We start from the raw sequence: 27,605 nt of genomic DNA, 5'->3' as shown, positions 1-27,605 counted from the left end.
TTCCTGTCTCTGCTCTCACCTCTCACATCAACCTGACTCAAGACTGAAACCGAGGCAGAGTGAGACGTCTGTCTTTGTCCCTATCTTTGGAGCAGACAGCCTGCAGAGAGAGAGAGAGAGAGAGAGAGAGAGAGAGAGAGAGAGAGATCTGGCAGGTGTCTCAGTCTCTTCCTCATTTTTATCAAACATCTGTGAATTCACCGAGTCTCCTGTGATGGAGGAGAGAGAAGACAGAGATGGAGGAGGAGGAGGAGGAGGAGGATACCACCGGGCGGCTAAGCGGCTCCGAACAGAAGAGGAGACCGGCGTGAAGGAGCTGGAGGACGGCGAGGAAGAGGAGGACTCCGGCGGTGAGGAGGCAGCGGGGAACGGAGGTAGCGACAGCAGGAGCCGGAGGAGCGCAGAGAAGGTGAGGAGGAGGAGGAGGGGAGGTGACGGAGGACGGGTGGGGGTCTGATGGGTCTGATTGAAATGATGCAGTAGAGGTTAATTAAGGGGCCTCTAGGGCCTGAACACGGAGAATAAAGTGATGATGGATGAAGTTGATGTGTTCTCAGTTCCTCTCAGTCTGTTTATTATCAGCTGTGGAGCAGAGCTGAGGTTACACACAGAAACCTATCAGCATCATTAACTTCATGCACCAGTTCTGCTCTGACAGATCTGCAGCACAAAGACTCTCTGGATGAACACATGAAGGTTTTCAGAGCTCATGAGGAGGTCAGTGTCCTCCTGCTCTGCTGCTGCAGCTTTTAGTTTGTTCTTAAGTCCACTTAGAGACCTTGACGTCTTCTTTAAGAGTTAAATCCTTTAGTTTATCTGAAGGAGTGAGTCCAGCGTTCCTCCTGGTGACGCACATCAGCGTATTCATGACATTTCAGTCAACAAGGAAATGAAACCGTCCTTCGTTTAGGAGGTTCAGGGGCCTACGCGTGTGAATGACTGAGTTCTGGTTAAACAAATGATTTAATCTGGTGTTTGTGTAGTATTTGATGTGTGCTGCTATGATTCATTTATTTTATGACGGGTGAGGGACTACATGTGCTTCTCCCAGCGTAGCCATGCGTCCTTATACCAGTTTGATGATTGTCACTGAGTGTCATCAGGTTTCTATAGACTCATAAAATCCTGGCGTAGTCTGCCTGAGACAACACTCTGGTCAAAGAGAGGTAGAGGAACCAGAGGAACCAGAGGAACAAACTGATGAAACCAATAACTGAAGGCCCGTCTGGTGGTCCCATCCAGAGAGCAGTAGAGTGTCAAGCTTCACTTCACTGAGATCTCTGTGACACATTGTGATGGGAGTGATAATCTTTTTATGGTCAGATCTGTTAGCTCGGTTCATCTTGGGTCACTCAGGGCGTAGCGCTCGTTAGCATTTGCATGCTAACCCTCTGTATTCCTAAAAGTTGTGTTCTGTGGAGGAAGGATAGCGATGCACTTCCTGTCTGTTAGTGTTCATAGTTTTAAATACCTGTCATCACAAACAAGATGTGCAGCTGTGGATCAGTGGGTAGAGTGTGTTGTCCATGAATAGGAGAGTTAGCGGTTTGATTCCTGGTGTATGAGACACATGTTGGAGTGAACCTTGAGCAAGACAATGAACCCAGATTAGCTTCTAGGGCCTGATACTGGTGTGAACGAGTGGGTGGATGTGTTGCTGTGACTGTAAAACACTTTAAGTAGAAATAGAAAGTGTTTTATTTAACATGTTGAGAAATTAATGAAGAAAAATGTTAGAGGTTGTACAGACTAGTGGACTAGTCACTGATCACATGACCATAACAACATGGACGCCTCCTAGAAGACAGGTGAGGAGCCCAGTGGGTCATTGGTTCATCAAATGTGTAGAAATACTTCACTAAAGATGAAGCCCATACTACCGTGACATGTCAGTCCTGAAATACAACTAAAGTACTACTGCAAACAAGACATGCTAAGGCTAACGCTAGCAGAGGAACGGTCCAAATCCTCTGGACAGCAGTCAGTTAACAACTTGACCAAACGTCCTGTGGTAACAGAGAGAAGGAGGCTGCACATCAACTATTTGATAAAGTTGTTAGACCTTTAGCTGCTACACTATCCCATCTAGCAACACGCTGTGGAGGACTATTAAATGCTACTGATGGTGCTGAGTTGCTGCCTGTTTTTATACAGGCTATACATATCTGCAGCTCACAGTATGTAGCACATGAGCTGTCTGTTCTCAGCAGATGATTCAGGTCAACAATAGAGATTTATTACTTTCTACTGTGACCTCATCAGAGACTAGTCCGTGTTCACTTTAATAAATCGGAACTCGTTCAACATCTCCTGTATTCTAGTTTTAAATGTCACTGTGGTCTAGTGTGAAAAGTTACTCAATACATTCAGAGGCGCCTCTTGAAAAAAGCTGTATTGTGAAATCACTGTGAATGCACACGCTTAGATTCTTATTTGTTCTTTTCTGAGCTTTTCTGATTATCATCATCATCTTCATCTTTCATGTCTGTGCTTTGTGACGTCTGTTCATGCCTCTCTGTCTCTGCTCGGTGTAAGGCAGCAGGTTGAGGCAGTGACAGGAAGTGCCTGCACTCAGCAGGAAGTGAAGCCATCTGTTTACCTTGATGATTGGACAGGAACTCCATCAGCCTGTCGCCAGTTAGTGTCGGTGTTAGATCAGACTGAAATCTGTGTCTGATCAGAGGGGATGGAGGGTCATCATCGAGCATGGAGGCAGAGAAACAAAGAATAAAAAGAGCTGAACCCTAAACTCAGCCCAGCCCTAAAGCTGCTCAAATATTAGCAGTTGAAGCAGAGAAACCATCCAGCTACCAGCTGCAGCAGAAAACCACCACAACTACTGACGTCCAGCTGCTAAATCCCAAACCAGGTTCATTCTGTTCAGCCGCCAAATTAGGTGAGAAACCTCCTGATCTGGCAGCTCTGATACTCTGGATGTTTTCTAAAGGGACGTCCTGATCAGGGTTGAATCCTGATCTGATCCTAAATGTCCTAGAGTTGGTCTCCTGTGTCTTCCTAGGGTCTGTCCTTGTCTTCCTTGTCTTCTCCTAGAGTTGGTCTCCTGTGTCTTCCTAAAGTCTGTCCTTGTCTTCCTTGTCTTCTCCTAGAGTTGGTCTCCTGTAGCTTCCTAAAGTCTTTCCTTGTCTTCCTTGTCTTCTCCTAGAGTTGGTCTCCTGTAGCTTCCTAAAGTCTGTCCTTGTCTTCCTTGTCTTCTCCTAGAGTTGGTCTCCTGTAGCTTCCTAAAGTCTGTCCTTGTCTTCCTTGTCTTCTCCTAGAGTTGGTCTCCTGTAGCTTCCTAAAGTCTTTCCTTGTCTTCCTTGTCTTCTCCTAGAGTTGGTCTCCTGTAGCTTCCTAAAGTCTTTCCTTGTCTTCCTTGTCTTCTCCTAGAGTTGGTCTCCTGTAGCTTCCTAAAGTCTGTCCTTGTCTTCCTTGTCTTCTCCTAGAGTTGGTCTCCTGTAGCTTCCTAAAGTCTGTCCTTGTCTTCTCCTAGAGTTGGTCTCCTGTAGCTTCCTAAAGTCTGTCCTTGTCTTCCTTGTCTTCTCCTAGAGTTGGTCTCCTGTAGCTTCCTAAAGTCTGTCCTTGTCTTCCTTGTCTTCTCCTAGAGTTGGTCTCCTGTGTCTTCCTAAAGTCTGTCCTTGTCTTCCTTGTCTTCTCCTAGAGTTGGTCTCCTGTAGCTTCCTAAAGTCTGTCCTTGTCTTCCTTGTCTTCTCCTAGAGTTGGTCTCCTGTAGCTTCCTAAAGTCTGTCCTTGTCTTCTCCTAGAGTTGGTCTCCTGTAGCTTCCTAAAGTCTGTCCTTGTCTTCCTTGTCTTCTCCTAGAGTTGGTCTCCTGTAGCTTCCTAAAGTCTGTCCTTGTCTTCCTTGTCTTCTCCTAGAGTTGGTCTCCTGTAGCTTCCTAAAGTCTGTCCTTGTCTTCTCCTAGAGTTGGTCTCCTGTAGCTTCCTAAAGTCTGTCCTTGTCTTCCTTGTCTTCTCCTAGAGTTGGTCTCCTGTAGCTTCCTAAAGTCTGTCCTTGTCCTCCTTGTCTTCTCCTAGAGTTGGTCTCCTGTAGCTTCCTAAAGTCTGTCCTTGTCTTCCTTGTCTTCTCCTAGAGTGGACTGGATTCAGTCCAATAAATCTTTCAGTCAAAGTTAATGTAGTGTGGAGAGGGTAGCTGGTACCTTGTGTTCTCTACTCCAGAAATGTTCTGGTCATCCAACGCTGCCATAAACTCCCTAACCCTCTCTGGAAGATGTTTCTCCTTGACGCTGTCTCCAGGAAACTTTTCTCTTCTTTTAAACGTTCAGTGTTTGTTGTTGTTGTTTGGGTGCAGCCTTTGACTGAGTGGACTCCATGGATTCTGTTTAGATGATCAACTACTACCACCTCACCACACATCCACATTACACTAGTTACTGACTGATAGAGGACTTCCTTCATGGTTACACACTGGTTCTGGTTCTTCTTCTTTGGTTTTTGGCAGCTTTGACGCTATCCAACCACCATTAATACAGAAGAAGAAGACGTTTTGATGCTACAGAGACGTGGTTGTGGTTCATGTCAGACCTAAAATAAATACGTACTAAAGATCAGTCTTGGCTGGAGCCTGACCTCCTCGTACTGATCTGGACATCCCTGGTTTAAACCATGGAGGCGACTTCTTGTGTAAATCCTGCTGCTGTTTGTTTTCTCCAGTTAAAATGAGGAGCGTCTTTAGTTCACATCAGTGGAACAGACGTATCCAGAATATATACTGCATGTGTCGTATAGTACATGTAGAGGAGTCGACCTGGTGTCTGTGCAGTTATTTGGACAAGCAGATTGTGAAACAACAGAGCTATTGTTGGTCTGACTGGCAGGTAGAGGCAGACGTCAGGGTGAACAGACCACTTCCTGCCAACAGACACAGCAGAGCTCTAGTCCACGTTTCCACCATCCTGCAGCTGCTGTTGCTTCTTGAATTAGTCTCCTCTTTGAAACAGGACAGTCAGTCTGAGATTCACCTTTCACCACTCATCTGATTCAGTGTTATAATACAGCCAACACTTCCTCCAGGTGAGCTGCATGTTCTTTAAGCAGCGACTCACCAGTGAGTTAAGGTCAAGCTCTCTAGACTTCACATTTAAACCTTTTATCATTAAAACTGAGTCTGACTGAAAACGTGTGAATGATTGCATCTATCACTAACTATGCATCCATTCATTGGTTCATTCATCCATCTACTCATCCAATACCTTCATCTGTAAATCCATCATCCATTCATCCTTACATTTATCCATCTGTGCATCCATGTATTCTTCTGTTTACAATTTAAAATGTAAATGTCCTGAGTTTTTCCATCCGTGTACCATCAGTCATACTAACCATTCATCAGTCCCTCCTTAAATTAATCTATACCAGCCAGACATCAGTCCGACCATCCGTGTGTTTATACTGTGTATGTACCATGTCCAGCATCCTGCTTTCAGAGAATAATAATCCTAGTTTAGAGAAACCTGACTCCTATTCAGATAGAAATCAGACATCTGTGACACGGCAGCATCTTCTCATCCAGGTTTCTGATCATAATGTGTTCACAGGTTGGCTTCGACTTAGTTAACGTAGCAGGAGCATGTTTATCAGATGATGCCAGCTTCCTGTCTCACAAAAACATTCATTTGCATTTTGCAGATGAATGTTCTGCAAGTTCTGCAGTCCTCTCTGAAGAATGTTCACGGGTTGGAAATGCGGTGACGAGTTAGATCCGTGTGCGCCAGAATTAACCAGAGAAGAAGATAATCTCATAGCGCGTGTTTGTGGAGATGGAGAGAATAAGTTCAGTGAGTAGTGACTACTGTTCATCCTCAACTTCTGAATTCTGAACCCATGCACCTCACAGATGAAAGGGTGAGATGTTCAGCAATTAAAACACGTGTATCCAGTCTGAACAGGAACTGTTCTGCCTCATGTCAGAACACAACTTTTAGTTTGTTCAGTCTGAGCTGAGCGACTTGTTATTTAAGTCTGTTCATGCTCTACATCAGTGGTTCCCAACCTGTGGTACGCGTACCCCCAGGGGTACGCAGAGTGACGTAGGGGGTAGCCTACGCGAAAGAGTTGATTCTGAACTCAGCCTGATTACATTTTGAAACTGACAAAAAAGGATAACGGGTTGTTTTCTCATAGGGCTGGGCGATTAATTGAACTTCGATTTTGATTTCGATTTTGGCTTCCCTCGATCATGAAAATTTGATATTCGTAATAAAACGATCTTTCTGCCGCATGCTGTGTCTTGGTAAATACAGCGAACCCTTCCATCTCCACCTGTTCGCTCCGCTCCGCCCCCGTCGGGAAAAAAAAAAGTGTAGAAGAAGATGAATCATAGAAGATGGCAGACAGGCAGCCTTTGGTCGGGAAGAAAGGTAAAGCCAATTTTGTGGCGTGGAAACACTTCGGTTTCAAAGAGTCTAACTCGGAACAAACGAAGATATTGTGCAAGATATGTCACGCTACTAAGGCTGCCAACCGTCCCTTGAAAAACGGAATCGTCCAGTATTTACAAACAAAAGTACGTGTCCCGTATTGAGCTGTCACGGGACGCACTTTGTCCCGTATTACTGTGAAAATAAAAAATACTGTGTAAAAAGACAATGGATTTAAGGAATAACCAGGCGATTTATATGAACATGTACGGTAAATTTATTCCCAGGCCGTCTCCTGCTCTGTGACCAATAAGCTGACAGCGGAAATCCCGCTCACCTCATTGGTCGAGGTACTGTTGCTTGCGAATCTTGTATTAATAATTAATTTGTTGGAAAAAAAATTCTCCACGCTGGCCCTGCCAAAGTCTGGGATAGTGTTTATTTTTTATTTTTACATATTATTTAATTAACTTTATTAATATATTTTTCTCTTATTTATTTGTATTGTTTCAGTTCTTATTAAAAGAAATCCCAGAGTTAAAAGTTCAATAAATGCTTGTTCTCAAATCAATGAATAATCATCTTTAATAATCGTGATTATGATTTTTACCCTATTTTCTCATTTTCTGATTCTCCACCTAAATGAAAAATCAAAAGACTGTTTTTCATGTGAGTCAAGTATGTCAATAGCTAGATTGTAGGACAACTGGCTTTGAAGCTATGTATCAGTTTGCTGCTAATGTAGCTAGCGCTAGGTCACCTAAATAAGAAAGACACCGATTCCCTGAAATGTCTGTGATTGGTGGGCAGGTGCAAATCTCCTGATGATATAGCTATACCCCCCCAGAAACAAGCAAATCTTGTTCTTGATTGGGTCTTTAAATTATGTCGTCAACAATTCTGATAACTTTCTGTCATTTGAGCTGTCAAGTCATCAGTCTGAGGTAAACTTGGTCGCCCGGCTAACCGCCAAAAATGGATAAATGGCTAAAACGAATAGATTGCTCTTCCAGAGACCTCAACTGCTAACACCAGTCAGGTTCACAGACGTTTCTTTTTCTAGCTGCTACAAGTGCGTGAGAGTGGGGGGTACATGGCTGGAGGTCAAATGTCTGAAGGGGTACGGGGCTGTGAAAAGGTTGGGAACCACTGCTCTGCATCACACAGCTCTACGGGGACAAACTGTCACATCATCACGTCCCGTAGCCATCACCACCACCCCTATGTCTGAACCAGGTCTTAAATAAAATTCATGAATTCCTTTATGGAGATTTGAAGGACATCAGGTCCCTGCAGCGTCTAAACAGACTGACTGCAGCAGCATCTAAACAGACTGACTGACTGCAGCATCTAAACAGACAGACTGCAGCATCTAAACAGACTGACAGACTGCAGCATCTAAACAGACTGACTGAAGCATCTAAACAGACTGACTGAAGCATCTAAACAGACTGACTGAAGCATCTAAACAGACAGACTGCAGCATCTAAACAGACTGACTGCAGCGTCTAAACAGACAGACTGAAGCATCTAAACAGACTGACTGAAGCATCTAAACAGACTGACTGCAGCATCTAAACAGACTGACTGCAGCGTCTAAACAGACAGACTGCAGCATCTAAACAGACTGACTGCAGCGCCTAAACAGACTGACTGACTGCAGCATCTAAACAGACTGACTGCAGCGTCTAAACAGACAGACTGCAGCATCTAAACAGACTGACTGCAGCGCCTAAACAGACTGACTGACTGCAGCATCTAAACAGACTGACTGCAGCGTCTAAACAGACAGACTGAAGCATCTAAACAGACTGACTGAAGCATCTAAACAGACTGACTGCAGCATCTAAACAGACTGACTGCAGCGTCTAAACAGACAGACTGCAGCATCTAAACAGACTGACTGCAGCGCCTAAACAGACTGACTGACTGCAGCATCTAAACAGACTGACTGCAGCATCTAAACAGACAGACTGCAGCATCTAAACAGACTGACAGACTGCAGCATCTAAACAGACTGACTGAAGCATCTAAACAGACTGACTGAAGCATCTAAACAGACAGACTGCAGCATCTAAACAGACTGACTGCAGCGCCTAAACAGACTGACTGACTGCAGCATCTAAACAGACTGACTGCAGCGTCTAAACAGACTGACTGACTGCAGCATCTAAACAGACTGACTGCAGCGTCTAAACAGACTGACTGACTGCAGCGCCTAAACAGACTGACTGACTGCAGCATCTAAACAGACTGACTGCAGCGTCTAAACAGACTGACTGACTGCAGCATCTAAACAGACTGACTGACTGCAGCGTCTAAACAGACTGACTGACTGCAGCATCTAAACAGACTGACTGCAGCGTCTAAACAGACTGACTGACTGCAGCGCCTAAACAGACTGACTGACTGCAGCATCTAAACAGACTGACTGCAGCGTCTAAACAGACTGACTGACTGCAGCGTCTAAACAGACTGACTGACTGCAGCGTCTAAACAGACTGACTGCAGCATCTAAACAGACAGACTGCAGCATCTAAACAGACTGACAGACTGCAGCATCTAAACAGACTGACTGACTGCAGCATCTAAACAGACTGAATGCAGCATCTTAACAGACTGACTGCAGCATCTAAACAGACTGACTGCAGCATCTAAACAGACTGACTGCAGCATCTAAACAGACTGACTGACTGCAGCGCCTAAACAGACTGACTGACTGCAGCATCTAAACAGACTGACTGACTGCAGCATCTAAACAGACTGACTGCAGCATCTAAACAGACTGACTGCAGCATCTAAACAGACTGACTGCAGCATCTAAACAGACTGACTGACTGCAGCATCTAAACAGACTGACTGCATCAGCTAAACAGACTGACTGACTGCAGCGTCTAAACAGACAGACCGCAGCGTCTAAACAGACTGACTGCAGCGTCTAAACAGACTGACTGCAGCATCTAAACAGACTGACTGCAGCATCTAAACAGACTGACTGCAGCATCTAAACAGACTGACTGACTGCAGCATCTAAACAGACTGACTGCAGCATCTAAACAGACTGACTGCAGCATCTAAACAGACTGACTGACTGCAGCATCTAAACAGACTGACTGCAGCATCTAAACAGACTGACTGCAGCGTCTAAACAGACTGACTGCAGCATCTAAACAGACTGACTGAAGCATCTAAACAGACTGACTGCAGCGTCTAAACAGACTGACTGCAGCATCTAAACAGACTGACTGCAGCGTCTAAACAGACTGCAGCATCTAAACAGACAGACTGACTGCAGCGTCTAAACAGACTGCAGCATCTAAACAGACTGACAGACTGACTGCATCTAAACAGACTGACTGCAGCATCTAAACAGACTGACTGCAGCATCTAAACAGACTGACTGCAGCACTGCCCACAGAAGTAAACAGTGGTTCCTCCTCATGCAGTCTAGTGGACACGTATAACCCTGCCTCATTAGCCTCGTTAAAAACTCGCGAGCCCATCGGCTGACTCAGCTGATGCTTCCAGCGCAGCGTCAGCCAGGAAGAAGAAGAAGAAGAAGAAGAAGAAGAAGAAGAGTTGAGGAAATAAAAGACATAAAAGGCAGCAGGAATAATGCAGCGAGAGGAGGAGCATGAGCTGACGCCACAGAGTCAGACTGAGCTGTAATGATACAGCAGCCTGTCAGGAAGGAAGCAACATGTCACTGAATGTTCAGCCAAGGGCACACACACACACACACACACACACACACACACACACACACACACCGCCCAAAAAAAGCTGATGCTCAGTCACCATGGTAACCGGACTGTGTGTGTGTGTGTGTGTGTGTGTGCCATCCCACACTGGAAGGACTAGAGACAGAGGTAGTTGGTGTCAGAACTATCCCTGGGAGGTAACCACGGTAACCACATTCCATCACTTACCAGCACAAACTAAACCTCACAAAGATCATCCGTGTTTCAGCCACCGCCGTCTCACTGCTCGCCGTTGCTACGGTAACTGAGGCGTAGGTTAAGTGCGGTGAAGTGTGAGCGCTCAGTCACCGAGCTCAGCGTGTAAAAATAAAATGATGATGATGAGGTTGAAGCCCCTCACTGATGGGGGGTGGGGGGGGGGGGGGTCATCGAGGGGCCTTGGGGCACAGATAAATCAATCTGGAGCAAACATGCATCAGACGCCAGAGGCTGATAAAGTGTTAAAGTGAACACTGACTAGTCTCTGATGAGGTCACAGTAGAAACTAATAAATCTGAATCATCTGCTGAGAACAGACAGCTCATGTGCTTCATACTGGAACATAAAGTCTGTCCTCTGTATATAAACTGAGTTTTAAAGTGAACCTCTCACGTCAGGACCAGGCTCCGCTGGCTGACTGTGACTATGATTGACAATGATTGACTAATCTAAGTTTCCAGATGTGGTGGCGTTGACCGCCTTCTCTGATGCAAACAGCATCATCTCAGGAAACCTTCGTTCTGACTCGATTGTTTTGCTGATGTCTCTCTACGGGCGTTAGCCGCTTTTGTCATCGGATAATGAAACCCACATGTCACAGAGTCGTTAACCATTCCCCACCACCCCGCTGCTGTCTGGGGGTTTCGTTCTTAGCGATGCCAGCGTTGTGACTCTAAGGATGATATTGTCAGATGATTGGTCCATGCTTGGTAGAGACGCTCATGGTTCCCAGAAGATTAATCTGAATGACTATGTAGATGCCCCTGTATGTTCATCTGGTACCAGGACCGTCTGTCATCATCTATATGAAGGAGAGCTTCTCAGAGACATTCCTGGTCCCCAGTGGATGGACCCTATTGAGGAAGGAATGTTGTCTTGAGTTCAGATTCTTGTTCTCCTCCAGATGAACAGTCAGACCTTTGATGATCTTCTGACCGTTCATGTAGCCCACTTATTAAAATGATATTTATAAAATTACCAAATTGTTCAGTTCTTCTGTTTAAGACTCGATTTCTGTCAGAACTGAAGCGCTGCTGTGACTCAGCACGTTTTCACAGCTGCAGACTCTAAGTGTTGTTTGACATGTTGATCGTGTGTAACAGATCACAGATGTTGCGTTAAACACTTCACCTAAATGTCTAATGTCCATGAATATTGTCCATATTTTTTATGTTTTATTTTTTACTGGTTGTTTGTTGTTGTTGTTTGTCTGTCTTGATCACCATGATGTGTGCTGCTGCCTTTCTTGGCCAGGTCCCCCTTGTGAAAGAGGTCTTGATCTCAATGGGTTTCTGGTATCTGGTTAAATAAAGGTTAGAATAATAATAATAATGAAGACAAGTGCTGTGAGACCAGCATAGAACTCAGATCTTCTCTGGGTCATCGTCCTGCCAGCGTCTATCAGATCGCATCATGTTTCCTTCAGGCGCTGTTGTAAAAGACGCTGCACCTGCAACCTGCTGCAGAGGAAGAAAAGGTCAGGCTGCAAAAACTGTGCTTTGCTAAACCTCTTCCTGAGAAAGACAGTTAACAAGTTTTTATTGTCGCTGTCGCTGTGAGAAGATTTTCCAACTGAAACCTTTTTTTTTTTTTTTTTCTCACACTCTATTGACTCTGATCACCTCTGCACTGGCAGAGCAACTGCAAACATCGAGAACGCCTTGCTTCTTAAGTTTCTTCTCAGGGTCACTTGAAGACTGAAATAACTCTCGTTCTCATTCTTAACAATCTCCATAACTCACCCTCCGTTACTCTGCTCTCTGTTGATGTGTAGGGTCTTTTTGTGCATTGTCTCCCAGGTGTTGCACCATGAAGACATAATCTTGCACACATGTCCTTCATGCTTCATGCTCAGTCTCTTGTATCGTCCTATGATATGCATGTGTTCATGTGTCTCCATGGTCCTGGAGGAAACGTCCTCTCTTCTCACTGCATCTGGTATATATGTGGTTAAAATGACAATAAAAAACCTCTTTGACCTTTGACCTTTGAGCTTAAACCTCCTTGTGCCACATTGGACAACAAACCTACCACCTCTGACTCTGACTTTTGTTTTGTGTGAGAAAGAAGAATCTGTTTTCGTTGTGTTTTCTGTTTCGTCTCTGCAGCAGTCAGAACTATTCCTCAGGTCGGGTTCTGATCAGCAGACTGCTGGGCTGAGTGCTGTGATGATATATGTACTATACTCATGTACTGGTGATAGGAGAGGAGTCAGTGTTTAGGAACATCTGCATTTATGTTACGCTGTTCTCTTCTCTTCCCTTTTTGCTGTTCTCTTCTCTCTTTCTTCTGTCTGTACCCGGCTGGCCTTAGGCAGATGGGTTCCTCCATATGAGCTGGGTTCTGGTTCTGGTTCTGGTTCTGGTTCTGCTCAAGGTTTCTTCCTGTTAAAAGGGAGTTTTTCCTGCCACCGTCACCTTCAGGCTGCTCTGGGGGTTTCAGGCCGGGTTTTTGTAAAGCGTCTTGAGACGATTTGTGTTGTTATTGACGCTATATAAATAAAATTGAATTGAATTGAATCTCAGTATAAAAAGGCTCAGGTTGGTAACACAGATTAAGGTTTAGTGTCTCCAGTGAATCATAATTTATTTTCAGGTATTTTTGTCTTCTTTTAAATCTTAATAGTTACTGGAGGGTAAATGTGCATTTGGTTGAACTGCTGTTAACTCATAGAGCTACTGAACCAGGCGGTGCAGTCCTTGGACCATCCTGATACATGACTAGAATCTGAGCGTATAACACTGATTGACTGATTATATAATGCAGAGCAGCAGCAGAGCTGAGAAAGAAAAGATTCTTGTGTTTGCCACCACAGACCTGAGCCAGGACACGATTTGTGCTGTGGGAGGTGTTGCAGGTGTTTGTTGCTGTGGCTTGGTTTGCTTTGTGTTTGTCGACCGGTTGCTGCACAGCGATGAGACGGTGATAACTGCTGAGACAGAGCGAGGTCTTTCTTTCTCATGGCTGCTTGATGACTCTCTGGCTTCCTGTCCTGGCTCCTTTGATCATGTTGGTGTTTCAGAGCGGAGGTGTGTGTGGTTGTGTGTGATGAGAACCAGTCTGAGCTATAGACCGGCGCAGTCAGGGCATGTTATTCTAGAAGTCACAGTTGTGTTCTGTGTTGTGATGGTTAAGGTTTTGGGTCAGAGGCTGCATAGAGGGGTTCTGATGAATAAAGTCACTGATGGTGGCTCGTATGTACGAACCTCCTTTATGCTCCACATCAGGACGGACACATGCCTTAATAATGAAACGTTTGCTCATCAATACCCCCCCCCCCCACCCCACCCGTTAGCCTTGCTGACTAGTGGAGTCGAGTATGTCGACAGACTATTCTGTAGAGAAAGAGTTTTAAGGTCTGGATTATGTGAAGAAGACGGAGGACCACGAGGAAACTCAGGGAGATCATGCAGACTCCTGAAACAGAATCTGTTCTGTGAGGCAGCAGCTTTAGCCCCACCCCCCTGAAACTACCAGCGTTCCATTTATCATCTCATCATTTCAGAAAGATGTGTATGTTGTTCTGAGGTCTGTGTGAAGGTGGACATGTCTTCAACATGCATCGGATGGAGCTCACTCATAGTGTCAGACCCTGTTCACACCTGGTTTAAGTGATTTAAACTCTAGTGTCAAGGCTAATCCAGGTGTGAACACTGATCTGGTCTCTAGTGTCCAGGTTAAACAGGTCCAGGTGTGAACACTGATCTGGTCTCTAGTGTCCAGGTTAAACAGGTCCAGGTGTGAACACTGATCTGGTCTCTAGAGTCCAGGTTCAACAGGTCCAGGTGTGAACACTGATCTGGTCTCTAGAGTCCAGGTTAAACAGGTCCAGGTGTGAACACTGATCTGGCCTCTAGAGTCCAGGTTAAACAGGTCCAGGTGTGAACACTGATCTGGTCTCTAGAGTCCAGGTTAAACAGGTCCAGGTGTGAACACTGAACACACCAGCGCTCTGAACCACGTCGGTGTTTATTTAAACTGTGATCAGAATCATTTGGAGACACGTGTAGAAATGTCGGGTGTGAACTACTTGGTTTTAGCCCGTTACTGGTCAGATCATGGAGAAAACAAACAAACAACCAAGTCTCCTAAAGTCTCTTCTTGTGTCTCTGCAGGACAGCGTGGAGGACAGTCACCGCATCCCCCCGTCCCCAGTCGTCCACGTCCGAGGACTGTGTGATGTGGTGGTGGAGGCCGACCTGGTGGAGGCGCTGGAAAAGTTTGGCAAAATCTGGTACAACTTCACCCTTTGAACCCTGTTAATGTGCTTCCCCTCCATCAGTACGTGTTCTAAGTCAAATATAACTGGTAGATTAAAGCAGGAGCGCTATTTAAAGTCAGCTCTCTGACGTAGAGGATCTTATCTCATGTCTTTGTTGTGGTCGTTGTCTATAACTGATGATCAGCTGCTCTAACAATACCTCTCAGTCAACCATGTAGCTCTACTTTGTTTTCAGATGTGTTGCTGTAAAACCTTCTGTTAGGTCGTAGGTCAACGTCGTGAGTAAAGTTTAATTTATTTATATTAAACAGGTTTACAGGTTTGGACAAACACCAATAAATATCTATAAAAATTTACATTCATGTTTTCATCTACATGAACATAGAAGATGCTCAGTACAGGACTGCCTTAATGTTCTCTTTGTTTTACACTGACCCAACTAACATTTGAATTATTAATTAGAAGACTTATAAAAAAAACTCTTCAGTTATTCTCTGGTTAATGAACTTTCACACAGCACAGAGGTTTAGACACAGGCCTCCACCGTCCTGAGCCTCGTCTCTAGTAAATAAAGATGAAGTGAAGTGTAAAGTAGCTGGATGCTGGTGGACAGACGCCTTCAACCCTCCAGCCTACAGCTGCTGAGGGATGATAAGGGATGTCCAGATTACGTTTTTGATCCGTTAGTTTTACAATTAAAGGTTAATGGATAGATTTGTTCTAAAGAAAAGTCTAATGATGAGCTGCAGTGACCCTCTGGTCTTTGGATCGTTTATCCACTCTGTCCTGCTTCTGACACTTCTGGGTTTGATCATCCATTTATGACTCCAGCAGGATTCTTATCAGACCATCTAGGTTGTAATAATACTTCAAACTCCACTCACACACTCTTAATACCAAATCCACTAAATCCCGTTGGCTAACTAACTACCTGGGCTCAGCCTCCTCTAACCTCCACACCTGTCTGTTCCGTCGGTAGCTACGTGATGATGATGCCGTTCAAGCGTCAGGCTCTGGTGGAGTTCGACAGCGTTGAGAGCGCTGAACGCTGCGTGTCCTGTGGAACCCGTGAGGCCGTCTACATCGCAGAGCAGCAGGCTTTCTTCAACTTCTCCACCAGCCAGAGAATCACCAGACCCACCAACACAGACGACCCCACCAGTGGGAACAAGGTCTTACTGCTGTCCATCCAGAACCCACTGTACCCCATCACCACCGTGAGTCCATCAGAACCTCCTCCACAACACCTGACAGTAGACAAAGAGAACCCAAACAAATAAAAACAGAAACATTAGAGTCTAAAATGAGCCAATATTACATATCAGAGAGGTGCTCCTCTAGGATCCAACCAGAGTCCATGTGTTCAGAAGTGTTTCCATCAATGTAATGAGACTCAGGTGTGGTTCAGTTCCTGGTTTAGTTTCAATAAATCAGGGATTTGTCTCAGTCTGATCTTCACAACACATGTTTGTGGACAAAGGAGCTTTCTGAGGAGCTCAGAGAAAGAGTTGTTGTTGCTCATCAGGCTGGAAAAGGTTCCAGAACCATCTCTAAAGAGTTTGGAACCCACAAATAATCCACAGTCAGACAGATTGAAGACGACTGTTCCCCTCCACATGAGTGGTCCACCAACAAAGATCACTCCATAATAGTCTGAGAGGTCCCAAAGGAACCCAGGGGAACTTCTAAGCAGCCAAAGGCCTCTCTCTCATTGGCTAATGTTAATGTTGATGAATCCACTGAACAACCATGGTGTGATGGACAAAGACACTGCTCTCCAAGAAGAACATTTCTAAACATCATGTGGACAAGACAGAAGACTATTGGGACAATGTTTAGTGGACAGATGAGACCAAAGTAGAATAGTTTGGTTTAAATGAGATGAACCAACACTGCATCATTCCAGCATCAGAACTTCATCCCTCCATCAAACATGGGGGTGCTAATGTTCTGGTTTGGGCCTGTTCTGCTGCATCTGGACCAGGACGGCTTGTCATCATTGATGGACCAATGAATTCTGAATTCTACCAGTGAACTCTAAAAGAAAATGTCAGGACATCTGTCCATGAGCTGAATTCTGTTTCATTAGTCTGACTGGGTTCTGTTTGTCAACTTTTATGACTCTCAGTGAAAATCAGCTGATTTTTATACAGAAATGTTCTTTATAACCTTATAACATATACCAGTACATGGTTAGTAGTGGTTTTACAGCGTGTTGTCTTATTCTCTCTCTCTTCCAGGATGTGTTGTACACCGTCTGTAACCCCGTCGGTAACGTCCTCCGAATCGTCATCTTCAAACGCAACGGCATCCAGGCCATGGTGGAATATCCTGACTGAAAACAAGAGACTCGTTTAAATTCACTTTAATTAAATAAACTGTTTAGAGCTTAATGTCCTCATGTAGACACAAGATGATGATGATGATGATGATGATGATAGCAGAGGAAGGTTAAAGCTAAGTGGAGTTATTTTGTCGATGTCAGACCAAATTTAGATTCAGTCTTGCTGACAGTAGACCCCCGAGGGCCGAGGTGGTCGTGGTGTTCGTGTCCTCTGATTGGTCGGTTGCTTCTCTTCCTGTTGAGTCATCTTTAACTGGTTAACGTTTGAGTCAGTGGAGGATGCTCAGAAAGCCAAACTGTCCCTGAACGGAGCCGACATCTACGCCGGCTGCTGCACGCTCAAGATCGAATACGCTCGGGTAAACACACACACACACACCCACACACACACACAGACACACACAGACACACACAGACACACACATACACACACATACACACAGTGGTCTTAACAAACACACACTCAGGCGCACGCACACATACACACCCTCACTCTCATGCCCCCCCCACGCACACACACCCACCCAGAGGTGCTGTGCTCTCTCGCCCCCTGCAGCCCAACAGACTGAACGTCGTCCGCAACGACAACACCAGCTGGGATTACACCAAACCCTTCCTCCTGCACCGAGGTAGGACCACCCCTGGAAGCTCTGCTCTCACACAGATACACTCCCTCACCTTACAATGAGCTGCTATTATATATTATATATTATATATTACACTGCCTGGCCAAAAAAAAAAAAGTCTCCACTTCATTTAACTAATTAAATAGATAGGAGCCTCCTGTTGGACAATGCCAGGATTCATGGGGCTCAGATTGTGAAAGAGTGGTTCAGGGAGCATGAGACATCATGTTCACACATGGATTGGCCACCACAGAGTCCAGACCTGAACCCCATTGAGAATCTTTGGGATGTGCTGGAGAAGGCTTTGTGCAGTGGTCAGACTCTCCCATCATCAATACAAGATCTTGGTGGAAAATGAATGAAACACTGGATGGAAATAAATCTGGAGACATTGGAGAAGATTATAGAAACAATGATACAGAGAATGAGCTGGAATCAGAGATAAAGGAGGTCCAACCAGATAGTAGAGGGGGGACCTTTCTGGTGGTGACTTTTTTCTTTGGGGCCAGGCAGTGTGTGTATAGTTATGTCCTTTTTGGGATACCTTTTTGAGCCTTTGACAAAGGCCCAGTTGGGATATCCACATGTTTGATGTGTTTCTGTTCCTTCTCCTTGCCATCCAGTCTTGTGGGTACAGTCTGTGCTCGGTGCTGGAGCGTTTTGATGACCCCTAGTTTGTGTTCCAGGGGGTGGTGGGAGTCAAATAATAAGTGCTGATCAGTGTGAGTTGGTTTCTTATACGCTCCAGTGTTGAGGCTTCAGTCTTCTTCCACATGCACCAGACAGTCCAGGAAGGCCAGACTACCTCTACTGATGTCCTCCTGACTGAACCTGATGTTGCTGTCCACTACATTGATGTGCTGTGTGAAAGATTCCACTTCCTGTGTCTTGATTTTGACCCAGGTGTCGTCCACATACCTGAACCAGAGGGTGGGGGTGTTTCCTGTGAAGGAGTTCAGGGCTCTGGTCTCGACCTCCTCCAGGTAGAGATTGGCCACGATCAGTGACACTGGTGACCCCATTGCACAGCCGTGTTTCTGCCTGTAGAATCCTCCATTAAACTGGAAATGGGTGGTAGTAACACGCAGACCTGGTGTGGGGTGAGGGTGGTTCTACCGGCCAGGGTGTCGTCATGTCGTAGTCTTTCCTGTTCTACTTTAGAGGCTTCTGTGGTGGGGATACATGTGAACAGAGAGGTTACATCATAGGATATGATTTATACCCATGAGCCTCGGTCTCAAGTTACAGACTCATGTCATAGCTGCAATGCGTTCTCTTATTGGAAACCACAGTGCCGTGGTAAATGAATGCAATGCATTCTGGGAAGTATGTGCTATACTTTAAAATGTTTCTGAATTACTTCATTGGATGAGTTAGAGAAACTGTCCCTGAAGTCATGGTTTTGAGTTTTGATGATGTTTTATTTGGCACCAGTTTATCTGTCTCTGTCTTCATCAGGAACATCGTTCATGATCAGACGGATTTAATGCTAAATGATCGTTATGTGAATCCTGTGAAGAACGCTCCACAAATGCACATGACAGCAACAGAAGTGCAAAGGCTGCAGCAGTTTATGTGCCCAGGATGTGGTCAAACATGAAAACCATGAATCTTCTATCAATATAATAAAAACTAGAACTCTAATCTACTGTATATGTAACAAACCTGTAAACAACACAGGACAAATCCACTTATTAGTCAGAGTCTAGTGGAGACAACATTTAAGAACCCAGATCTCTGTTCATTAAGAGAACAATAAGAAAAACACAAAGCATTCATTCAAGCAATGTGACAAAAAGGTGACGCAGTTTGAAAGTGACAACAATGACAAAGGGAGGAGGTCGGGTCACTGGTTGGGTCAACAAAACACTGAATGCTAACATGAAGGACTGAGTTAATGTTGCCGTAGCGGAACATTTTGGTTTCTGTTTGTCTCTAGTTTCTCACACGGTTTCATCTGTGATGCTGTGATGTGTTGTTGTTGTGGAGGGAGGTTACAGAGACAGAGACATATTTAGTCCATTCAGGAGGAAAAACAGCGATGTGACCCCGGGTACCAGGAGGCTCCTGGTTTAGAGCTCAGTGATTCTCTGACTGGAGCTGAAAATAGAAATACTTTTCAGAGTCAGTGTTCTCACTTCCATCTCTGGCTGATTTGACCTTATTTGGACCAGACTGCCACGCTCCACTGATGAGAGAGTGTAGCTGATCTGGTGGAGGCATCGTTACACTTTCACATTGTTGGAGCAAACATTACATTTACTGTGAAGACGTAGCATTAGTTAAAGTTTAGAACCACAGACTGTATAAAGATGTGAAGCCAAAGCAAGTAGAGCTCCCCCTGGTGTCTGGCTGCAGTATAGTTCAGAAGCTCCACCCCCTCCATGTTAGTGGGCGGGACTTGGGCCAAACTAAAACACTAGAATACACGTCAAATAATTTTTTTCAAGGATGGTTTCTGTCATTTTAGGTAGTTAATAAAATGTTGATGGATGTTCAAGTGTCAGTTTTTTGGATGAGTTTCGTTTTAGTTATTTGATGCTATAGAAACAGGATGTGACATAATGGTGACTACCAGTTGCCATGCCAACTGCTCCATAAAGCGGTGCTGTGGGACCATGAGAGTTGTAAAAATAAAACAGTAATATGTCCAGGGTATAATCCAACATCTCCTTATAGACTCTGGATCCAAACTCACAACATGGCGCTGCCCGTATATCTGGGAAAATAGAGTCAGTTTGACCAATGAGAGGAAGTGGAGACGTGGTGTCCATATTTATATACAGTCTGTGCTTACATCAGGTCAAGGCTAGGGTTAAAGTGACAGATGTTTTTGACCTATCGTACTTTTTATCCATTTAGATAGTTCTGGTGTGAGCAAAGGAACCTTAGCTGTAGAGATGTCAGCCTTCTCACAGATGTGATGGAACTACACATAATAAATGGAGTAGAAACACTCAACAGCAGTGTGTCTCTTCAGAAATCATAACCAATGAAATCCAGATATATTCATTATTTTTTATCTACCTGTCTACTCTCGTCAACCGTATAACTGCACAGACAGGACATCTAACCGTGATAGAATAAAAATGAAGACCTAAGAAAGAATTCTCCTCTTCTCACAGAAAGTCTCTTTGTGATATTCTGATGTCCAACATGTAGCTGAGACAGACTTACCTCTGAACTGTGAGTCCTCCTGTCAACTGTTACTGGACTAAAACGTCTCTGTTAATGTGTGTTACAGAAAGAGGGAGGGGGAGGCAGCGCCAGGCCATCCTGGGAGAGCATCCATCCAATGGCTACGGTACGACCTGACTGACTGACTGACTGACTGTCTGACTGACAGACTGTCTATCTATCTATCTATCTATCCATCTATCCATCTATCTATCTATCTATCTATCTATCTATCCATCTATCCATCTATCTATCTATCTATCTATCTATCTATCTATCTATCTATCCATCTATCCATCTATCTATCTATCTATCTATCTATCTATCTATCTATCCATCTATCCATCTATCTATCTATCTATCTATCTATCTATCTATCTATCTATCTATCTATCTATCCATCTATCCATCTATCTATCTATCTATCTATCTATCTATCTATCTATCCATCTATCCATCTATCTATCTATCTATCTATCTATCTATCTATCTATCTATCTATCCATCTATCCATCTATCCATCTATCTATCTATCCATCTATCCATCTATCTATCTATCTATCTATCTATCCATCCATCTATCTATCTATCTATCTATCTATCTATCCATCTATCCATCTATCCATCTATCTATCTATCTATCTATCTATCTATCTATCTATCTATCTATCTATCTATCTATCCATCTATCCATCTATCTATCTATCTATCTATCTATCTATCCATCTATCTATCTATCTATCTATCTATCTATCCATCTATCTATCTATCTATCTATCTATCTATCTATCTATCTATCCATCTATCCATCTATCTATCTATCTATCTATCTATCTATCCATCTATCTATCTATCTATCTATCTATCTATCTATCTATCTATCTATCCATCTATCTATCTATCTATCTATCTATCTATCTATCTATCTATCCATCTATCCATCTATCTATCTATCTATCTATCTATCTATCTATCCATCTATCCATCTATCTATCTATCTATCTATCTATCTATCTATCCATCTATCTATCTATCTATCTATCTATCTATCTATCTATCTATTTATCTATCCATCTATCTATCCATCTATCTATCTATCTATCTATCTATCTATCTATCCATCTATCTATCCATCTATCTATCTATCTATCTATCTATCTATCCATCTATCTATCTATCTATCTATCTATCTATCCATCTATCTATCTATCTATCTATCTATCTATCTGATCAGCGCTCTGTCTATCTGTGCAGGCCCACACTGCCCTCTGCTGTCTCTACCGTCTAACAGCAGGTACAGGAGGAGCAGTGAGGAGGTGCAGGACATGATAGCTTACCCTCTGCTCCACCCTAAGACCTCCACCTCCTCCTCCTCCTCCACGTCTTCTCCTTCCTCCTTCCTGGGCCACGCTGTCCCCAGCTCTGTTGCCATGGTGAGCGGCCTCCATCCCACCAAGATGAACTGCGGCCGCATCTTCAACCTCTTCTGTCTCTACGGCAACGTGGAGAAGGTGCGTGGTCCCGGGACACTGCTGCTGAATAATCATCATAGCCTCCAATGGGGGGGAGGGGTCAAACTCATCCTAGTTCAGGGGCCACACTCAGCCCAGTATGATCTGAAGGGTCCAGACCAGAAACACTAGAGCACAATAAACTATAAGTAAAGATAACTCCTGGTGTGTCCCTTTGTTTTAGAGCAAAGAAGAACACGTAGGTTATGGTACTGTTTACAGTTAATGAACCATCAGTCATCATCAGCTGTTTAGTTCTGGGTTCGGTGTTCTGTCTACTCTGACTGAATCACCTCACTAATTAGGAATGGAGTTACTTTCATTGAAGCTATGGAAATTTAGATCAGACCCTTCGGTGGGACATCCCTGACTGAGATGCTCCTGGTCTCCTGGCCTCTTGGCCTCCTGGTCTCCTGGCCTCCTGGCCTCCTCGCCTCTTTAGCTCCACTTATTTCTTAGAGCATTTTCAGTCAGAATGTTTTTGGGGAAGCATCTTAAAGGTCCAGTGTTTCCTGGTATCTACAGATGAGGCTGTAAATAGCCTCTGTTTCTAAATATGTAGGAGAACGTGCCCCAAACACCAGACGCCTTGTTTTACTGCAGTAACGAGGAGTCACTCTCTATGAGGATAGACAGGAGTCACAGTATTTATGGCTGTTTTATTTATGACTTCATTGGTTGTGTTGCAGGTGAAGTTTATGAAAAGTGTTCCTGGTACAGCTCTGGTGGAGATGGGTGACGAATACGCCGTGGACAGAGCCGTGACGCACCTCAACAGCATCAAGGTGTTTGGCAAGAAACTCAACGTCTGGTGAGCACTCAGCGGAGTGGGGGGGGGGGTTACATCATCTAAGAACTTTTCCAGGAGATAAAGTTTGTCCGGTTACGTCTTTTAGCCAAATTCCTGGAAAGAACAATAAAATGAATCTGCTGCTGTATATTATATAAAATCAAAGCCTGGACTTTACCACCTGTCATCAAATCATTTGGGCTGCTTCATCTGGATTATTGTCACACGCTGAGTGTAATTAACCCCCCCCCCCCCCCCCCCCCCCCCCCCCAGCGTGTCCAAGCAGCAGGCCGTGATTCCCAGTCAGGTGTTTGAGCTGGCCGACGGCAGCAGCAGCTACCAGGACTTCAGCCTGACCAGAAACAACCGCTTCAGCAGCTCCCACAGCGGCAGGAACATCATCCAGCCACCTGCCACCGTGCTGCACTTCTACAACGCCCCGCCCACCCTCAGCCAACACCAGCTGCACAAGGTGAGGTACTCACCTGCAGGAGATGTAGTTTTGTTGATCTGTTTTAGTGGAGACATATTTTAGTTGGGTTGCAGGTGACTGAGGTATAACCAGAGAGGATGTGGTCCAAGCATGGAGCCCTGTGGGACACCATTAGTAAAACCATCTTTAAATGTTGTATGCATCAGGTGCAACATTCAGATTTTCCCTCTGAAACACATCTTCACATAATGTCACAGTTTAAAATAATATTTTACTTCAATCAGACCTCAGGCTTCAGTCCTCGATGCTGTGGTGTTTCCTGCATGTCACCATCTTTCTTCCAGTAAACGCCATAAAAACACCAAAAGTTCATCAAATTTCATTTTACTGTGCTCAGTTTAATTTCTCTGTTTCTCAGAGAGCTGTTCTTTTCTACACCACAATCATTTTAGTGCAATAACCAACTGTGTATTTATTATAGTTTTACAGAGTGTGTATATTTTATATAGTAGTGTGTGTATTTAGTATTTATTTATCCTTCCGTCTACGTCAACTCAAACAGAACAGAAATTTAACATTTATTTTATGTAGGTAATTTAAATTTAATCCACCAAAACATGAAATCATTCCTGGTAGAGAAACAGCTTCTAAAATCCATCCATCTATTACAGTTATGGTGCCAGTCAGTGCTGTGGTTTAATCCTCTCTGGACAGACTTGTTTCAGAGGTATCAACATTTTATAGTAATAGTTCTGTTTAATTAAAAAAGAAGAAAATAATGACAGCCTCTATATTCCCCAGTATTCAAATCATATCACCCTTCCTCCTCCTCCTCTTCCTCCTCCTCCTCCTCCTCCATCATCACTTTTTTCATCTCACAACTTAAAGACATGAGTTAAATGAACGTTGACCACACAGACAATGAATTACTTTAGTTCAGAAGTTCTGTAATGTTTTACAGTGTACTTTCCTGAAACCAGAGCGAATGCTATAACTTCTGTTCTGTTCATATTAGTAAAAGAAACCTGGAGAACGATGTTCTGTTTTCTCTCTTCTCGTTCCTTGCAGCTCTGTGCTGAACACAACGTTCCTGCCTTCACCAAGTTCAAGGTGTTTGATGCTAAACGTGAGTTGATTCTGAGTCAGAGCAGCAGATCCAGAACATGTTTGATTCAGACGCCCCTCAGATCGTTCCTCATCCTCTTCTCCTCTTCCTGTCTGCAGCCAACTCAAAGACTCTGTCGGGCCTGTTGGAGTTTGACAGTAAAACTGAAGCCGTTGAGTCTTTGACGGTTCTCAACCACTACCAGATCAGAATACCCAGTAAGTACCACCACCAAAGCTCTGCTCAAGGATCAGGCCTTCAGAGAAGAACGTGATCTTGTCTCCTCTGATCTGCAGACAGCTCCAACCCCTACACTCTGAAACTCTGCTTCTCCACCTCCTCCCACCTGTGACCCTCAAACAAGATGGCCGCCGCCGCTGCCACCGCCGCCGCCGCCACAGAGACCTGGGTTCTCCAGGACAAACCAGAGAGGGAGTTTGTTCATTACAACAAGAGCATTGAGTTTAATTTCAGTGAGGTGGATGGATGGATGGTTGTAGTGTTTCCTGATGAGGCAGGTTGAAGATGAGAATGTGCAGGAAACTAAATGAGTGGTCGCTGGATGTTTTATAATCAACCTATGGTTTAAAACTTAAGTTCATTGTTTGGTTCTAGAAGAAATCTGATGGAGAACAAGAGTGGAACCAAAGAGGAGCTAAATTATACTAAATATTTTATAAATACCAGCTTCAGAGTGAAATAAAATTTGATAAGAACCTTGTTTTCATTCAGGATACTCCAGCCCACCGTATCATCACTGTGTAGCTGCAGCTGTTTAAATCATTAAAACGTGACAGGTATCAGTTCAAAGGCTCAGTCGACTCAGTCAAAGAAAAGAAAGTTGTTCCCACTAAATGTTCTCCAGATTAAATATGGTGTAATATTTAAACTTAGTTTGGTTGAAATAGATTTGTATTCATTTTTAGATTCGTCCTCTACATTTAACTCAAACTGATTCATTTATGTATTGAACTTCTTCAGGTCTGAACATCTGGATAATATTTATTTATCAATAATTAGTCATTAGATTACAGAGGCACTAAATTCCCATATGAGGATTTTAGTCCCGTAGACCCTCGTTCCTCATTAGTCTCCTTCACTGAACCTCTACAGAAAGACTTAACATCTGTCCTCTGAGTGGTTTTAAATAGTTTTATTGTTTAGAGCCGTCTCCAGACTGATGTCAGCTGACTGGACAGAAATCAGTTTTTATCCAAATGAATCAAACTTAGACAGACATGACTAATGACATGAATAAGAAGCTGAAGGTAACTTTAAATGTGAAGAACAAAGCTCAGGGAGGATCAGACCGAGAGAAGCTCCTCTAAAATATCTTTTATTCTTTTTTAAGAACAGTTTTTATAGATTTTATTTTAAATTCTATAAGTCGTTATTATATCAGTTATAATAATATGATGAATCAGAGTGAGCTGTATCTCTAAATAAGCTCAAAGCTTAGTGGTTTTATTTGATTAGTGGATCTTAACTTTTATTTTTAGTATTTTTAAATCATCAGTAAAGACTTCAGTCTTTACTTTAGTCTTTACTGGACTTTACTGGAGGGGTTAAACGTTGGTTTACAGCTGTTGTTTCAGATGCGACTGGATAGAAAAGCACAAAATGGCCGCTGCTGGAGCCATGTTTACAGGATGAATTCGTGTTTGAGTAAAACCTGTGATACTTTGAACTGTGATGTTTTAAGTAGCAATAAATACTTTCTGTTTGGGTCTTTAGCTGATTCTGACGTAGTTATATTTCAAATGTCAAACAGCAATAAATAAAAAATAAAAAACAGGGTAGAGACGTTGGGTTGAACCTTCTGTTGTGTCCATGAATGGCTCTGTCTGGGCGGCTGGGTGCAGCAGAGACACAAACATTATTAACCTTTAACCTCTGATGAGTCAGCTTGTATTAAACATCTGGAGCTGGTGCCACTAGTCGTTATATTCTCTGTGCTCTGTACAGTTTATCTATCAGTGTCACGAGTCCCACCGTAGCCAAGAACCGTAAACCAAATGAACAAATCAAGATATTAAAAATAAAAAATGAAATGTATAATATGCTCTCTGCAGTCTTTTAAAGTAACGACCTTAAACTCAGCTCTGCAGTAACTCTGGTAGCTGATAGGTCTGTGGTACAGATGACTCTGGTTATGAAAACTAGTGAACAACCCCCCCACTCTGCCCCCCCTTCTCTTCCATTAATACATGAGTTTTCAGTGTGTTTGTAGAGTTAACAGTTTCCTGACTCCATTGGTCACATTTTATTCTTGGTTTATTTGGTGACACTTGGTACAAACACATGCTGGATTTATCTAGTGGTCCTCATGATCATCACGTTACAGGTTGTAGCTGTCCGTCTAAACTCTGCCGTAGTCTGAGGCATCTGTCATAGTGTTGAATCCATAGAAGCATTCAGGATATAAACCGTCTGGATGTGAAGGTGGTGTATCTGTGGTTTGATGTCTGACACCACTGAACGCTCTACTGAACGCTCTACTGAACGCTCTACTGAACGCTCTACTGAACGCTCTACTGAACGCTCTACTGTCCTACAGGACAAGTGTCAGGCCTCTGACCTCAGACTGCTCTGACCTCAGACTGCTCTGACCTCAGACTGCTCCGTCCATGTTGAAGAGTTAACCAGATCTAAAGTGGTGAATGTTGTCAGAGATGGAGGATGCTGCTGGTTTAATGTTTTCATCAATAACATTTAGGATCCGACTCATAATGGTTCATACAAAGATGTTCATCCATGTTGTGCTGCAGAATAGAACAGGAACAGGAATAGAAGTAGAAATAGCAGTAATGACAGTTGATGGTTTAGTGGTTCCTCTCAGCTGTTTGCACAGACGAGCTTCAGATGAACGAAGCCACCATCCAGGTGTGAGGACAGATTCTAATCTGACCTAACCAGCTGTAGGGGGCGCCATGTGACCCGCCACCCACGGGGGAAACGGGGTCAAAGCTTGAGCCTTCAGCCTCCTCCTCCTCCTCCTCCTCCTCCTCCTCCTCCTCCTCCTCCTCCTCCTCCTCCAGGCCTCTTGTGTTTCAGAGCCCAG

At 43.9% G+C, this 27,605-nt stretch overlaps 1 protein-coding gene across 1 annotated transcript; it reads left to right on the top strand.

Moving 5' to 3' along the window:
- Positions 1-194: 194 nt before the first annotated feature.
- On the top strand, positions 195-26,634 carry LOC311503270 (heterogeneous nuclear ribonucleoprotein L-like). Its single transcript, XM_084565909.1, has 13 exons — positions 195-409; positions 14,452-14,570; positions 15,538-15,775; positions 16,799-16,884; positions 17,165-17,261; positions 17,459-17,531; positions 20,773-20,832; positions 21,960-22,216; positions 22,906-23,027; positions 23,280-23,478; positions 24,508-24,565; positions 24,664-24,762; positions 24,841-26,634. Exons 1-13 carry the CDS (start codon positions 215-217, stop codon positions 24,894-24,896), a joined length of 1,659 nt encoding a protein of 552 aa, XP_084422035.1. The 5' UTR covers positions 195-214; the 3' UTR covers positions 24,897-26,634.
- The last annotated feature ends 971 nt before the right edge of the window (positions 26,635-27,605 follow it).

This window comes from Chelon labrosus (genome assembly GCF_963514085.1).
Source record: "Chelon labrosus genome assembly, chromosome: 2".
In the NCBI taxonomy this organism is placed as follows: domain Eukaryota; kingdom Metazoa; phylum Chordata; class Actinopteri; order Mugiliformes; family Mugilidae; genus Chelon; species Chelon labrosus.
The sequence above is the reverse complement of the archived record's forward strand: the minus strand, read 5'-3'. Positions and strand labels throughout refer to the sequence as shown.